At 51.8% G+C, this 16,390-nt stretch overlaps 1 protein-coding gene across 3 annotated transcripts in view; it reads right to left on the bottom strand.

Moving 5' to 3' along the window:
• LOC107324282 (protein CEPU-1) overlaps positions 1-16,390 on the bottom strand; it is a 267,820-nt gene that overhangs the window by 181,002 nt on the left and 70,428 nt on the right. Inside the window, exon 1 of one of the 3 annotated variants that reach the window (XM_032449055.1) lies at positions 9,075-9,111. The exons of the other annotated variants lie outside the window; for them this stretch is intronic. Within the exon in view, the coding sequence (XP_032304946.1) occupies positions 9,075-9,096 (22 nt within the window). The 5' untranslated portion in view covers positions 9,097-9,111. Of the gene's footprint in view, positions 1-9,074; positions 9,112-16,390 lie in introns of those variants that run through there. 3 annotated transcript variants of the gene reach the window in all.

The raw sequence follows: 16,390 nt of genomic DNA, 5'->3' as shown, positions 1-16,390 counted from the left end.
CTCCTCAGACATTTGCAATCACAGTAGAGGTGCTGTGGACACAGCATGGAAATTGGCTCCCACTTCAGACAACAAATGGGCACTGTCATCATGGAACAACGTGAAAAATGAAGCCCTGTTTGCTTCACGAGTGCAGGAAGGGCACAGGAGAAGGATGCAGGAAACCCTTTGTATTGCCACTGCTTGCCAATGGACGCAATAGACCCCTGTAGCATGCACCCCCTGCATCTGACATCACTCAGCTTTACTCTATACCATTGGAATGGCAGATAACAAAATGCCACTCCTCAAAGAACCAAACCAACCCCAAAACCTGTTCCCGAGCTATTTTTTTTTCTCCCATGGCCTCAGCACAGCCCTCCATCCGGCTGTGAGACAGCCCTGCTCTACCAGCTGGTGGGGAGAGAGGTCGAGCAAGTGACAGCCGAACCCCCTCCAGTGCAGACTGAGATCCATCAGCAGACACATGGAGCAGGACGGGCAGGGTGGGAGCACAGCAAGACAGCAAACCCTTCACATTGGTGGACTCACAGCCCCAGCCCAGGAGACACGTTCCTTATTGAAAGGCATCCAAATAACTGAAAAGATAAATAAATGCAAGGCGGTAAAGGCGAACACGGCTGGCAGTGCCTCCTGCTCATTAGGAAAGGGGGCACTTAACACTACACAGACAGCAAATTAGCCTTTAATCATCGCCTTCGTTCGCTGGGTTTTATCTGTGAGCGCTGTAAGCTCCGGCACCTCCTTGGTGCAGGCAGCCCTGGGGACTCCAGCTCGCCTCCTGTTTATTCCCCAGCTGCTTTGTTGTCTCAGATCAGCAGAATTAGGGAGCCGTGTCGGCAGAGATACTTCTGTGCAGCCAGCGAGAAGTTCACACAGAAAATTGATATTCGCCGCAAATTATTGTGGATGATTTACTGGAATGAATTAACTCGCAGCGACGCGGAGAAAATTCCAACACGGCAACTGCCTGCATCCCTCCTTGCAGCAGCACAGCATCACCCACAGCAAGGGGTGCAAGGGGATGCAGGTTGGCACGGCCCAAGGTGGATGCTGGAGCACTGGGGGAATAACCTTGCTTTGTAAGGATGCTGGTTGCTCTCCATCCCACAGGAGATGGGGAGAAGCACTGTAAGGCCTCGCTGTTGTCAGCCCAAGATGCTCATCCCGGCACCCTGCAGGGAGAAGTGCCACCAGAGGGGGAGGATGAGGAGATGGTGCACTGCCAGCACACAGATCTGCTTGTGAATTAAACCACCTCATCTCAGTTTTGTACCATGGATAGTGTGGATACTGACAGAGGCGGGGGGAGAGGCACCCTGCATGCACAGCACCGGGGAAGTTCTGACAGAGGTGGGAAGCAGAGTGCTGCTCACACTGCCGCTATCTCGGTTTCCAGAGATAATGGCACCGACTGATCTTTTCCAGCCCTTTTGAAATCTCCAGATGAAAGACTCGAGGCTCAGCACAGGGAAAAAGGACCACATCCCACTGGGACAGCTCTCCCATTGATGCTCACAGCCTCGTGGTGGTGGATCCCACAAGTCTGCCTGGCCTCAGGTCGGGGTCCCACTCAGGACGTGATGCTGTGCAGCTCAACACAGGGTTATGTCAAGTCAAGAGCACTTAGGGATCTCTAATTAGCACCTCTTAGTCCATGAGTGCACCCGGCCAGCGCTGCTCATACTGCAAGTCTGCTGACTTTGAGGGCTTACAGGAGGGATGAACTCAATCCGCCAATCCTGCATTTCCCTCCCACCACCACCTCAATCCTATACACCGTCAGCAGGGTTCATGGGTTCGCCCTTCCTGCAGATGGGGCTTCCTCAAAAGCCGTGACCACAGGGTCCCACCATCCCCTATTCCTGGCTGCGAGCTGCCACGATGCCACGCTGGGATTGCTCATAACCCTGTGCCTGCTCCCTGAGGATCCTCAAGGACTCACAGCATTACACACCAAGCCCTGCAAAGCCTAGAACAGTGAAGGACACAGTGCAACGTATGGGGACAGCCAGTGCTACCAGCTGCCATCCGCTCCCTGCAGTACCCAGCCCCATTCCCTGTGGTCTTCCCTCCTCACATGCAGCCCGGATACAAAACACTGCAAACTCTTTGAAATAAGCATAGAAATTGGTTTCCAGGCTCCAGCAGTCCCTAAATAATGGACGGTTAAGATAATAAAAAGAAAAAAAAAAAAAGAAAGCAGTGCACAAAGTGGATTCAAAAAATGAAAAGGCAAAGTGTGTTTTCATTGCAAACCTCCAAGAAAAGCTGGAACAGGAACAGGGTGAGATGTTCGGGAGGAGCAGCCATTTAAACCCAGAGCTCCTTTCCACTCTGCCTCAATGCAGATGTAATATATTCTGTCAGTGCAAAATTTAGGCTGAAAAATGCACCGGCCTTTGGGAGCTGTCTGGATGGAAGCAAAGGATGAGCGCACAACACGAGGCTGGAGGTAAAAGGAGGCAGCAAAGGGGGGAAGCGTCGGGCTGGGCTGTCTCCATCAGCACTCCCATGTGTACCTGTATGCACTGCTCCAGCTGCATCCCCACGCGGCGTAATTCACTCAATAGCGCTGTTTCACCGCGTCAGCAAAATGAAGAGATTCAATTACAGCCTTTGACTGGGCCTGCTTATTGTTATTTATCATACAACGCATCCCCGGCTGCTGGGGGACAGAGACGTACAGGTGCTGCAGTGCTGCCTGTCTCACTGCTTAATTGAAACGCCGACACCTGGCTCACGTGGCCTGGAGCCGGGCAATGCCCATTGCACAGCATCCAGCTCATGTGCTCCCAGCCCAGCATCACAGTGCTCCATCAGGGCCCAAACCAGGCTACCTGCATCCCATCCACCCCATTCACACAGTGGGAATGAATGAAGCACAGACATCATGGCGAGACACAGACTCCATGTGCATCTCCCTTCCTTGGCAGCTCCGTCTCCTGATCATTTGTGACAGCCCAAGTTTTGTCAGCCAGACACATTTACCAAGGCAAAAAAATAAGACAAAACGGAGCAAGCCAAAACAACTTGGGGATGAGCTGGGGGAGGGGATGGGGAATGGAAGTGGGAGGAAAGGAAGGGTCCCCAGAGACAGCCTCCAATATGCAAACTTTCCCCATTTCCTCTGCCTACTCTGTGTTAACAACCAGACAGACATCTTGTATGTATTTGATAAATAAGCCTCTCCGTTTTATTCAGGAGAGTGTATTTGTAGCTATTATGATTCAAATGGCGTGACAGGTTCCGGATTGTTGTATTTTGGTGGGTTTTTTTTGCTATTGAGTTTGAAAAAAAAATAGGAAAAAAAAAGAAAAACACAACGTGAAAATGGCAAGATTCAAAGCAGATTTCTTTGGCTACGGACCCCCACCGTGCACAGATGGACAGACCCCACTCTATCCATATATAAGGAATAGAAAAGCCAGTCTGAGCACCTCCTGCATTGAGATGGAAGGATGAGGGGTGCAATAAATAATTTAGAAATTGCTACCATCGCTTGATTCAGAGTGATGGATCTGGCATGTGTTACAACAAGGCACATGCTGTATTCATTACCCATCGAGCTACATTTTAATTTCTCCCTCATTAACCTTATCTGCGACTGGGGTTGTGCATCAAGTCAAATCCTTCGGATGTCAATCAATTCATTAGATGGTTGTTTGCTTTGTCATATGTGCTGTTATCGCTTATTAGCCTGCCACGCCGATCAATCAATCAAAGCCAGGGGCCGGGGATGCACCGCAGCAGCTCAGTGCTGCTCTGCCACTCCAAAAGCACAGCCCCACGTGGTCCCATACAGCCCCACATGGTCCCACACAGCCCCACATGGTCCCATACAGCCCCACATGGTCCCACACAGCCCCACATGGTCCCATACAGCCCCACATGGTCCCACACAACCCCACATGGGGAATAAGACCCAGCAGCCAGCAAATATGTTTGCTCAGGGTGTTCGGTGGAAAGGTGGGATATGACTCACTCACAGCAGAGGTGCTTTGCTGGCTCACCAGCCCCCCGGGGAAAGCCTGAAGGTAACCAAGCACAAGAGGAAGGACAAGGACATCCCAGGCTGGAAACACTGGCAGCACAGAGCTGGCATCCAGCAGCAGCAAACACAGCCAAAAAAAGGTCGGTTACAGCCATCTTCTTCTGAGCATCAGTGCTCACATCTTGCAGCACTTGCCAGGACTCCCACGAGTGCTGAGCATCACCAGCTGATGCCACAAGCTCCAAGTGACACCAAAGGACCTCATCACATGGCAGCAGTGATGGGATTTGCCACCAGGTGCTGGCAGCACCATGTGCCAACACTGAGCTCTTTGGGGATGCTCTGAGCTGAAAGTGCCTTGGGACAGATCCCCGAGGTGGGGACAGCAGGCAGACACCCAGGGATGGATCCGGACGTGGTGGAAGTTGGCAGTGGTTAATTTGTCATCATGGAAACGGGCAGCCCAGGTCATTGCTGGCGGTGGAGGAGCTCTGCTGCCTCTGCTCTGTTCATTTTTTTTTCATTTCTTTTAAGGGGATTTCATTTAAAAAAGCTGCCTTGATAAGGAATTTACCGGGGCAAAACAAGATTACACCCAAGCTCAGAGTAGCTAAAAGCAGCGGCGCTGCTGGGCACTCAGAGGCTGCTGCGTGCACTGTCTCTCTATCATCGCATATATCCTTCTATCTAATCTATCTAGCACCGTATATACCCTTTAGCTCCCCAGCTCTCACAATCCCTGCCCTCTATCCATCATCCCCCTATTCATCAACACACGTCCAGCTCTATCTACCCAGCCATCACTATAAATATCCCATCCATCCATCTCTCCCAATCTATCTCTCATCAGAGAGATCCTCCCCCTACCTACATATATACATGTACATGTAGATAGGCACACACCTGTCTACCTGTCATCAGCAGCACTCTCCTCTTTGCCCCTTCCACCCTCCATCCCTCACTCACGTACCCTCCCATCCTCCAGCCCATCCATCACAATCTGCTCTGCCGGATTTACTACATGAGGGTACCCAACATTTTGCCATCTATCACCAATCCAGGCCCTACTGAGCAGCAGGACCCCATTCCCCACGCCCTGGTGCATCAGGAGAGGAGACTGAGTGGGTTACACTGCTGGGAGCAGCACTCTGACCTGGCTGAAGTGAAGATTTTAAAGCAAAATCCAACCCACAGCCCAGCACTATGAGTGCCCCATGGCACCTGCATCCTGTCAGGCTCTCTGCAGTGCTCTGCAGTAGCAGTGTGCAATGGCAGGAGGGCATTTTGGTGGCGTACTGGGGGGGCACAGCAGTGAGCACAAGCCTCTCAAACTCTATATTCCCTCTCCAAACCCATTCCTGAGCCCCCTTCATGCTGCAGCCTCCCTACGTGGCCCCAGGGCAGCTCTGTGCCAGGGCTGTTGGACCCAGGGAGGGAGGGGGGGGACACAGAGCAGCACCACACGATCTGCCAGAGAGGAAAAAAGCACAGGCAGTGCTTAAAAACTGAAAGCTGTTACTTTAATTACGGCCTTTCTGCTTTATCACCAATAGCATTTCTCACACATTCATCAGCAAACCTGGTAATAAATCAATCGCGGGTAGCCAGGAGCTGCAGTCTGGCTCCTTCCCCTTCTCTTCCCTGCTCCCTCTGAGCTCTCGCCCCATTAGTATGCAGTCCAGCACTGCTGCTCTGTGCATTTCTCATCGGCTTTGGGCTGGAAGCCGGCAGCAAGCCGCTGCCCCCGGCATGGATTGCATACAGGCAGTTCGGGCTGCAGGATGACAGACGTGCCAGCACCTGGTGGGACGTGGTGAGGGACCGGGGGGTGTTGGGGACATGGGGATAGGGCAGGTAGGTGGAAACGGAGCTGTGCCCTAAAACCCTGGTGGTGAGCTGCAATGGGCAGAGGGGTGAGCCCCACACTGCCCAGATGTGCACAGCAGCTGCCCAGATGTGCATGGCACACCACTGGGCTGCACTGATATCCAGGCAGGGCTGCAGGGGCAGCAGCCACTTCACCTCCTGGTCCCCTGCCCTGCTCAGTGGTGATCCCCCATTGCTAGACAGGCCCCTTCCAATTCCTGGTGGAGTAAGTGTGCAAATCAAATTGACCTTGAGCAGTAATTGGCCCTCTAATTAGCACCTTCAACAGAGAAACACAGGACCGGGAGGAGAGCATCTTTACAGAGGAGGTGGCAAAGCTTTGGCCTGGGGAAGAGGAGCAGCCACTCTCTGCTGTGTGCTCCTGCATGCAGTGAAAGGACAACTACTGAAACCCCCTCCCTGAGGCTAACTCAGCTCTGGCCTGGAAGGATGGTGCACAGACCCAGGCAGAGCAGCCCAAGCCAAAGGGCATCGCTGCATCCCAGGGGTGTTGTGGGGCCACCCCTCCTGGCTGTCTGTGGAGCTGAGCTCCAGCATCCGCCCTGCCCAGGGCTCCAAGCCATCACACACCACCTCCCTCCATCACACTCACATCCCTCACTCTCTCACACCCAGGCAAGCATTTCCCTCTGCTTATCCCCTCCTTTAGCCTCCCCTTAGGAGCTCCGGGCTTGACATTTCCATCCACCATTATTTACAGGAGGTCAGACCTGCAGAACCACTCGCAGGTTCCCTCCCCTCCCTGCTGGCTCTATGGGCCAACAGCTCACTGCAGATGTCATTAATTCAGCAAATCCCCAAATCCCACCCTCCTGCCACCCCCATCCCTGGGACTGTGCAGACACCACGTGCTAAAGCTGACAGCAATCAGAACCATTTGCTGCCAGCGAGCCCAGGGAACCCCATGTGGGGGTCCAGCAAAGCAGGGAACCCCATTGTGGGGCTGGCCTGGCTCCAACCGCTACAGGGTGAAGCAGAAGAGCAGCACTGAGGCGGGCACTTCAAAACATAAACCCAAACCTTTATATATTTTTCTTCCCTGCAAATAACAGCTCCATGCTGAGTCCTTGCAGCTCACAGCTCCCGGCCCCACGCACTCCCCACGGCGCTCACCAGCTGCTGCCTCCATCACCTCCTTGCTTCCCTGACCATAACTACTCTTTAATTATTTAATGCCTGCAAAATACCTCGAGACTTGCATTGGAAGGGAGATGAACTATACGACCTAAAATCGGTCTTTTCCATCTCAAACTCCTCGCATTTTATCCTGGGATGAAAGGAGCTCTATTAGGCAAAGCATCAGTATTATTAGATTTCCTTGGAGTCCTAACAAACGGATATTAGATTATTACTGCAGATGCATTTCTAAGGCACTCATCACCAGAGTACCTGGGCATCAATTACACAGATTTAGAGATAAAAATGCTTTCCCTGAGAGAAAAAGAGTACAAAACCCCCTCTTCTCTTTGCCTCCTTTCCCCATTTCTTCCCAAATACATCCATTCCCCTCCCACTGCCTTCAGCAGAGCTTGAGCTGCTTACAAGGAAAGCTCTCCGGCTGATGGGCAACCCTAAATCTTTGAAACATCTGAAGCTGTAAAAGCTTTTTGTAAAGACTGGCAGGAGCCAGCTGAAGAGATTTCAATGTGCAAATGGACATAAAAAAAGATGCCAGAAGAGGAATGAAGAGTCAGATTCGTTGTTCTAAGGACAAAGGGTTTGCTATTAAATGAGATGACCCGGTGGCCTGGCTGCAGCACCTACAGGTCACGCTGCAGGAGGAGGGGTGAGGATGGAGGGGGAGAACTGGGAAAGCTGCAAAGTTTGGCTGGTAACGTCTCTGATAATTCACTGCATTACTGTCTCCATTATGCCGACCCGCAGGAATTGTGCTGGATACTGAACACACAGATCCATAGTAAAGAGTGCTTAAAGGCTGAAAAGATCAAAGTCAGAGAGAGAAAAAAAGGAGCAGGAGCTGGCTGGGATCCTACAGCACTGGGACTCTCCTCAACTCCAGGTCCCAATGGGAACGGATCTGATCTGGGATGGTGCATCATCCCATTGCTCACTTTGACCTTCCCTGCCCTTCCAGAGTGCCTCACAAAAGCCAAATCATATTGAACAGTCACTGCACTTCGGCAGCTGGTCCTGTTGATGCTGCCTGGCCCTGTTTCAAAGCAAAGCACCATTGGATGGCTGCAGCTGGCAGCGCTGCACTGTGCCCCTTAAAGCCCACCACACTCACACCCCACACCATGGTGACTGGGGGGTCACCATCCCAGCGGGTGTTTGTGGGGATGTAGCACTGAGGGATGTGGGCATGGCGGGGTGAGTTGGGGATCTCAAGAGGTCTTTTTCAACCTGAATGTTCCTATGTTGGCTCCAGCTGAGCAGAGGTGACAACGTGCTCCTGTAGGACAACCCAAGAGTGAATGGAGACTCCAAGAGCATCCCAAGCTCCAGTGCTGGAGGCCTCTACGAGTTACAGGGTCAGTGGGTTTGGTTCTCAGTCCTTCCTCCCTCCAGCCCCGAGCACGAGCCATCACAGCTCCTCCATCACCACCGCTGGTCTCTGCGATAACAAGATATTCCAACATCTCGCTTGCCCGGCATCGATTTACAATTAAGAAAGCTCTCCTAAGATCCAAAGACCCACCCATTCCCCCTCTCCTCTAACCCTGCTCCGTGCACAAACATCTCTCCACGGTTCACGAGCAGCCTCAGAAATCAATGCTTGCTGAAACACAGTTAGTTCCTCTGGTTTATTTATTATTTTCCCAGCTTGAACTCAGCCCTCCTTCCTCACAGGGCAGGAATCACCCAGTGCTTCCCAGGCACGCACACAGCGCTCGGAGCATCCCACAGCAGCACAGCTGGCTTTGCCAATGCTGCAGCCAGGGATCACTTTGCAAAGTTAATTGCAAAGCCGGCAGCAGAAGGCGAGCCCTGCAAAGCCAATTCCCACCAGGAGGAGCTGATGGGATTTCTGTGCAATAGGGGCAGAGTGGGGCAGGGTGAGGGAGCAGAGCACAGCCCATAGGATCGCTGTGCTGGTGCTAACGTGTGGATAAATACCTCGTCCCGACATCTGCTGAGAAATACCTTCCCGTTCCACACCAAGAATTACAATCTAATAATATCCCATCTGCACCCCCCCCCCGCCTTCCTTCTCCATCCCCCACCCAATTACCGAGCCTGACATTATCCGTCATCTTCCCTTTGTGTCGGAGAGAATCCAAATGCAGACGCCGGGAAATTAATAATAATTGTTGTGTCAAAAAGCGGGATGTAATCAGGATGCGGCGTGGAAGCTAATACAAACACAAACAAATGGTATTTATCCTCCCGAAAGATCCCTCCCCTCCTTTCCCCCTAAGGGCCACTGATGATAATGCTCATGGAAGAGATGAATCAGCGCTAATATAGGGATTAGGAATGGATCCCAAACCCCAGCCCAGGCTGCAATCAAAAGGAGCGCTCTTAATTGAAATTAGAGCTGGGATTTCTGTGCCTCCGCAGAGACGGGTTAAGCCCATTGGGGCTAAACAGAAGGGAAAATAAAAATAGCATCTTTATTCGGGAACAGGGATGGTGGGCAGCTATAACAGCTCCAGCACACCTGGCTCCCAGCACAACCCAACCTCAGCCCTTCTCCATTTTCAGATCCAACTGTTCCTCCACAAACAGTGGGCACAAAACCCATTGAACCACACCAACACTCCTGGTCCCAACACAGACTTCTTGAACAACAGCAAAGTCCTTTAGAACATGAACACCAACAGGGCTTTTCACCCCATGCATCACCTGTGATAACGCTGTGGGTTTTACAAGGCTCCGTGCATCCTGGCCAGGCTCTGATTTATCCCCTCAAGATGCAGAGGGCTTTGCAGTCACCCCGATGGCTGCAAAACCTGAGGTCTTTGGATGAGCTGATTACACAGAGGGCAGGGATTTGAAGACTGCCCATAAAACTCCTCAGGAGCTTCTGTTTGTGCACTCAATTACTAACACAGCAGGGGGATGTGGCACTGAGGGACATGGACAGCAGGCACAGTGGGATGGATTGGGGTTAGGGATCTCAGAGGTCTTTTCCAACCTGAATGATTGCATGATTTCAGTACGGGGTGGGGACTACTTTGGATTTCAAGACTAAACCTTCAGAGCAGCTCCTGGTTTGCTGCACTGAGTACCTCCATATACGTGCTCAGCTCAGTCCAGAGCTGATCTGATGTTGAACATGGGCAGCATCCCAAAGTCTGCAGCTTTCACAGCCAGAGCACAGAATCACATCTCAACTGACTCCCAAGTTGCTCAGCAGGGCTGGGATTCACCCAACTCAATTCCTGCCCCCCAAAACATGTGCCCCAACACCAAAATCCATCCCCTCCTGCAGGAGCAGAGGGCCAAGCCTGCAGCCACCACGTGTCACAGCACATAGAGCTGGAGGAGGCTGTGGCTGCCGGATCACGGATTGTTGCGAGCATGAAAATTCATTCATATGAATTTGGAATATAATACCTGACACAAGATGTATCGCTGCTGCCACGCTGCAATCCCAGATAAGGACACAGCAGTAACAGATGGAGGAACAAGGCACTTATCTTGTTAGCTGATGGATTTATCTCTCCTTCCCCCACCCTTCCCTACATATTCCATAGTGTGCAGAGAGCCACGTTCCCCAACAGAGCAGCATATGGAGCACGAATTGATTTCTTCCTCACACCCCCTCCACACTTTAATTCAATAAGAGCTGGAGTGGCGGATAAACAGCTTGTTGTGCTAGGAAAATTTCAAAACAGTCAAGAAAATGTCAAACTGTCTTTTTTATGAGTGCTCCCCCCCTCTGCCCCCCCTTCCCCTTTTTCATTCCTCCTCCCATCCACGGGTACCCAGAATGTGCCAGCACCACGGAGCAGGGTCCACAGTGAGCATCTCCTCCACATTAGGGATGCAGGCACAGGGCATCATCCTCCAGGCCAGTCCATGGCAGAAGGCGGCCCCCGGTGCCATCCTTGGATGGGAGCTGGGAACAGAGCTGCTCTGGGTAAAAGATTAGGCAGATGGTTTCATCTGGCAGCTCCCCTTAATCTCATTATTGGAGCGAGTGGAAGTTTTTAAAGTGATCTCTCTTTCCTCCTCTACCCACACCCCACACAAAATGGCTTTTTTTTTCCTCCCCAGCAAAAGACACATTTCCACGGGGGGCTCTTTGTTAGGTACCAATAGGAACTTTACCATTTTTCTCCTCATTTTTGGTGCGTTCTCCCTCTCGGTGCCTTATTTTTAGCACTGAAAAGGACGAATTATTAGAAAGAGGGGGGATAAAAAAAGGCAATTAAACGTTTTCTGGGTCTTGCTTAAAAATACAGAACACCTGGACACGCCATGTATGAGCTTCCAACCAAACTCTGCAACCTGAACACAGAGAGGTGCTGGATGAGGCACAAGAGTTAACTGGGATGCACACACCCAATCCCAATGCAGTGCCTGTGTGCCATCCCAAGGCCCCTCTCATCCCCACTGCCCGCTCCATTCCACCTTGCAATGGTTTGCAAAAGGCTGCTAAGGATAAGCAAAACTCTGTTGTGCCACCTGCAGAAAGGCACCAGCAGAGCCATTCCTGCAGCAACACGACCCCTGGGGATGAACATCCCTGCAGGGAAAGCAGATGTTATTAATACACTGCAGTGGCACACAGTAGTCTAGGGCTGGCACTGGCTGAGCCCCATCTAGCATGGGTCTGGGTGAGAGCAGACCCAAAGGGATGCATGCAAGGAAGGAGGGCTCTGTCCTGCTGCTCCCCACTACCGTGCTATAGACAAAATCCACCTCCCCACCCCCTTTGCAGCAGAGCAGTGCAGAAGGCTGCAGGATCCTGCAGGGAGACGGCGTGCTTAGCATGCAGGAGACAGAGCTGAGCTGAAGCCCTGTCTGTGCCACGGTGCACAGGGCAGTGAGCGGCCAAACGCTGCCTGCAAGGATTGGAGCCACATTGAATTCGTAACCCCATCACTGCTCCCCACATCCAAATGTAGGGATGGGGACAACAGGGACTGGCACAACCCATGTACAGCCTCCACTGCTGGGGCTGGGACTGAAGGATGCTCAGTGCATCACAATGCCTCCCCCCAAAAGGCATCGCAGCCCCTCAGCCCCCACACCACGACTCTTTCAAACCTGCCCCTTTCCAGCCATGCTCTCACCAAGCACCCAATTACAGCTCCACGGCCAAAGATAAAAAGCCTCTCTCAAGAGCATCCTGCTTTTTTTTTTTCTTCCCCCTTTTCAAGGTTCCTCTTCCCTCCCTTCTCATGAGGTTAAAGAGCTAAAGACCAACTCAGAGACAGATAATAGAGTGACAGAGGCTCATAAAAAAAGAAGCCGGAGCTTTGGAGAAAGCTGGCATACGGTGCATTAGGGATTTCTGTCGCAGCAGCTGGGAGTAACACTGACCCTCTGAACTCAATTTGCTCCACGGCTTCAAACGAAGGGAAGGCTGTGGACCAGCAGCATCCTCTCCTGGGGCTCTGGGGCTGCCCGCAGGCTCCGGTGTGAGCTTTGCTGTGTGCCTCATCCTCCAGCCCCAGGTCACAGCAAGGGATGGAGGCAGGTACAGACTCATCAGCTATCCTGAATTGTGAGGAAATAGTCCAACCCCTTGTCCCTCCATCAGTGAGACACCAACCAAAAGGCAGCAGAGCCAACAGTACCAGGTGTGAATCCACGTGGTTACCCATCAGTGTGGTAGCAACCCTTCTGAGCACTGCTTGCTTCTCATCCATCGTCCTTACCCCGATACTGCAAGACCAGAGCTGTGAGCTCTGCCCCATCCCTGCAGCCCCAGCTGCACGAACCCAGCACATTCCCCTCCACTGTCGCTTTCTGCTTTTAAACGAGCCGAAATTCTCCCCACTACGCATTAGCGCCCGACGTAATGGTGCAGAGCATTTTTCATTTATCATCATAATGCCAGTCAAATGAACCCCCTAATAACGTAAATGCAAGAGGAAAGCTATTAGAGTTTATTTGTGCAGTGGCTTTGAACTCGTCCCCACTGCTCTATCCATGTAACTGGAGGGGATGGATGGAGCTGCATCTTTAGGTCCTTTCATCAAAAGCTATTCTCAGCTAGCCAGTCTTTCCTTACAACCCTGCACAAGTGCCCGTATTTGCTGAATTACCAAAATAAATACCTAAATACCTGAAATAATCCAGATCTCTTTACAGACACGAGCTGCAGCTGAGATCTGCTGTGCTGTGCCATCCCTTCCTGTCCATCCTCACCAGCCAGCCCCACACCTCAGCATCCCCCATCATCTTCAAGTCATGGCTTAATGGGTATAGTGGTGAATAGTTGACAGTTGGGCCTGTTGATCTTAGTGGCCTTTTCCAACCTTCATCTTCCAAGCTCAACTTGTCACAGCAGCTCCCGTCCCCATCCTGGAGAGCCATTGCAAGGCATTTCATTTTATATACGATAATTTCCTCATTAAGCCTAAATTAAATGCATATTTCAGAACCTACAAGCGAGAGCAAACAGCTCGCTCTTATGCTTTATTAAACAACAACAACAACAAAAAAGATCTCTGCGTGGAAAGTCTCTGTGCCAAATCACTGCCCGGGCTGAGCTGCTCCCAGCAGTGCAGCATCCAGCGCATCATGATGTGCAGTGCTGGCAGAGAGGACCTGCACTGCGGAGGGAAACAGAACAGCGCCCGCCTGACAAATTAGTTTACTCGTTAAGTTAAGAAGCCTATTTTGCTCGGCTTCCACAGAGCAACATGCTTAGCAGCCAGCAAACTTCAAGGCAAGGGATGTGCCCGGCCCTGGATCTCTGTGCAAAAGCAAGCTGGATGCCATGCTGTCACCATAACACCCAGACAGCATGGCAATGGGACAGTAACAAACCCCATTCGGTGCCTGGATAGAAGGGAGGATGGGAGATACTATCAGCCACCTGATATCAACCACCACTATCAGGACACATGAGCATCCCCATGTCAAAGCCAGTGAGCAACCCAACATGCGACCAGCCAGCTCCTGCAGCCTTATAAAGCAATTAAAGCAGCCATAAATAAAATACAGAACTATTCTGGATGCTCTGCTCCTGGCTTCCAGATGATGTGATCTGGGACACAGAGGTGCAGCAGAAGGGGAAAAGAGGAGGAAGAAAAACTTGTGCAGCAGGAGAGCAATGCATGAGCTGAGAGCAGGAGGAGAGCCCAGAGAGGAGACAGAGATTAATGAGTGTTTCCCAAATATGATAATTTCTGGACATCAACACACAAAATTCAATATCCTCATGGGCAACTGGGAAGGAGTGCATCTCTCTGAGCCCATGCTGTTTCCAGCACCCATGTACATACATACAGGGGATGTACTGCACATCCAGCTGTCAGCTCGCACGCTGCTGACAGTCCCTGTGTGCCTGCTGGGGACAGAACAGCCTGTTTTGGGGACGTGTCTGTCACACCACGGCTGGGACACCGCAGAGGACAGATGCCAGACTGCATCCCTCACACGCTGCTAATGGGGCGTGAGCATCGCAGGCTGAGCTGGGCAGAAGGCAGCTGGCAGGGGGTGTCCTGAAATCCCATATTTTACACCCAGCCAGCCGGGAGATCCTGCACTGTGCAGCCATGGATGGGGGTAATTCTGCTACAGTAAAGCCGAGCAGGCTGAGGGTTGTTTGAGGGCACTGCTGGGTGGGCAAATCCTATATAAAGCCCTATATTTTCCTCACAAACCCTGCTGTGCATCCCTGGTTTGCAGCAGCGTCTATAGAATGGGTTTCACCATAGCCTGGGGCTGCTCTGGTGCTGCATAGTGGGACAATTCTCCTGCCCAGCTCTGCAGTCCCTCCCTGTCAGCTCCCCACGAAGATTTGTAGGCCATGCAGAATTGCTATATTGACATTTAAAGGTCTCTGCCAATCCGGCCCCCACACATCTTTGTTACAGAGGACAGGATTAATTTCACCCAACCCTGCTGCCTGAAAGCTCTGAGCCAAACTCAAGCTACATTCTTCCTTCTTTGGAGGCAATTCTGGTCATACAAATCCACGGGGAGGATGAGCACCCAAAGGCTTGGCAAATTCCATGTTAGAAGGGAGGCAGGCATCCATGTTGGCGCAGAAAGGGTTAAAACAACAACTAAAAAGTCATCACAAGTCATTGGGGCTGATGAAGCCATCCTGAGCGAGATCAGAGATGGGGGAAATCAACCAGCACTGCTCCTGGAGGAGGGAGGCACAAAGGGCACGGAGCCTTCCTATCTTCAAGGGGGAAAAAAAAGCCAGGAGCTGTAGGCAATCAGCTCAGCTTCAATCACGGCGAAGATACTAAAACAAACGATGGAACTATCACAGCTTGTAAGGCCCGGGAATTTAATAAAGCGAGAAAAAAGCCCCACACCACCACCACCAGCACGAGTTTGTCAAGAACAGATCATGTCAAACCAACCTAATTTCTGCCTTGACAGGATAACTAGGCTTGGTGGATAAGAGGAAAGCTGTAGACATGATATACCTTGACTTTAATAAGGCGTCTGAAGCTGTCCCACATGGCACCCTGCGAGCAACGCCGAGGACGCGCAGTCTGGCTGTAATGGGGGCGGAGGGGAGGCTAACAGGCTGTTGACAAAGCGCTCTCAAAGAGCCCTTATCTATTATTTACGCACAAGCCAGGAGGGCAACCCAACGTGGGATCGCACCGAGCTCCGTCCCGAGCCCCGCTCTGCTCAGCATTTGCATTAACAACTTGCATGATGGAGCCAGAAGCACGCTTATTAAAATTTGCAGACGATGCCAAGCGAGGAGGAGAGGGACTGGAAGCGCTCGGAGGGTTGGACCAGAATTTCAAATCACCTCCGGAGCAAGCAATAGGAAATTCAATATGGACAAGGGCCAGGTGATGCACTTCGGGAGGAGAAATCAAACACATGGATGGAAAGGAGGTGAGGCGGTCAGGGAGCGGCGGGCAGGAACTGATGGGGTGCTGGAGCACCATGGACTACAAAGGAATCAAGCAGGCTACACGAGATGGCAAATCGTATTACAGGCTGCGTTATTTTGCTCTGCTTGCTTTAATTCAGGCCTCAGCTGCAGCATCTATCCCGATCTGGCCGTCGTGCTCGCATGGAGCCAAAGGTTAAAGCGCTGTGGCTTAGCAATGCCATCGAGCAGCTGCCCCTGCTAAGCACACATCTGTCTGCACACAGCTGCCGCTGGAGGGTCCCCTTCCCATCAGATCAACCCACACACTGGGGTAGGCGCACACCTCGGGCTGATGGGATGCGATTGATCGTATGTCGGAGCCACAGACGAGCGGGGCTGAGTCCAAGGAATAGCAATGAAACGGGTGAGAGGCACAGACAGCTCCAAAGGAAGATGAAAGGCGCTGGGGTTTGCTTTGTCTCGAGAAGAAAAGATTGAGTAAGACATGACAGCACTCTTCCCATACATAAATACCATATGAAGGCAGTGGTGAATAATTATTTGCCACATCC

This window comes from Coturnix japonica, chromosome 24, assembly GCF_001577835.2.
Source record: "Coturnix japonica isolate 7356 chromosome 24, Coturnix japonica 2.1, whole genome shotgun sequence".
In the NCBI taxonomy this organism is placed as follows: Eukaryota; Metazoa; Chordata; class Aves; order Galliformes; family Phasianidae; genus Coturnix; species Coturnix japonica.
The sequence above is the reverse complement of the archived record's forward strand: the minus strand, read 5'-3'. Positions and strand labels throughout refer to the sequence as shown.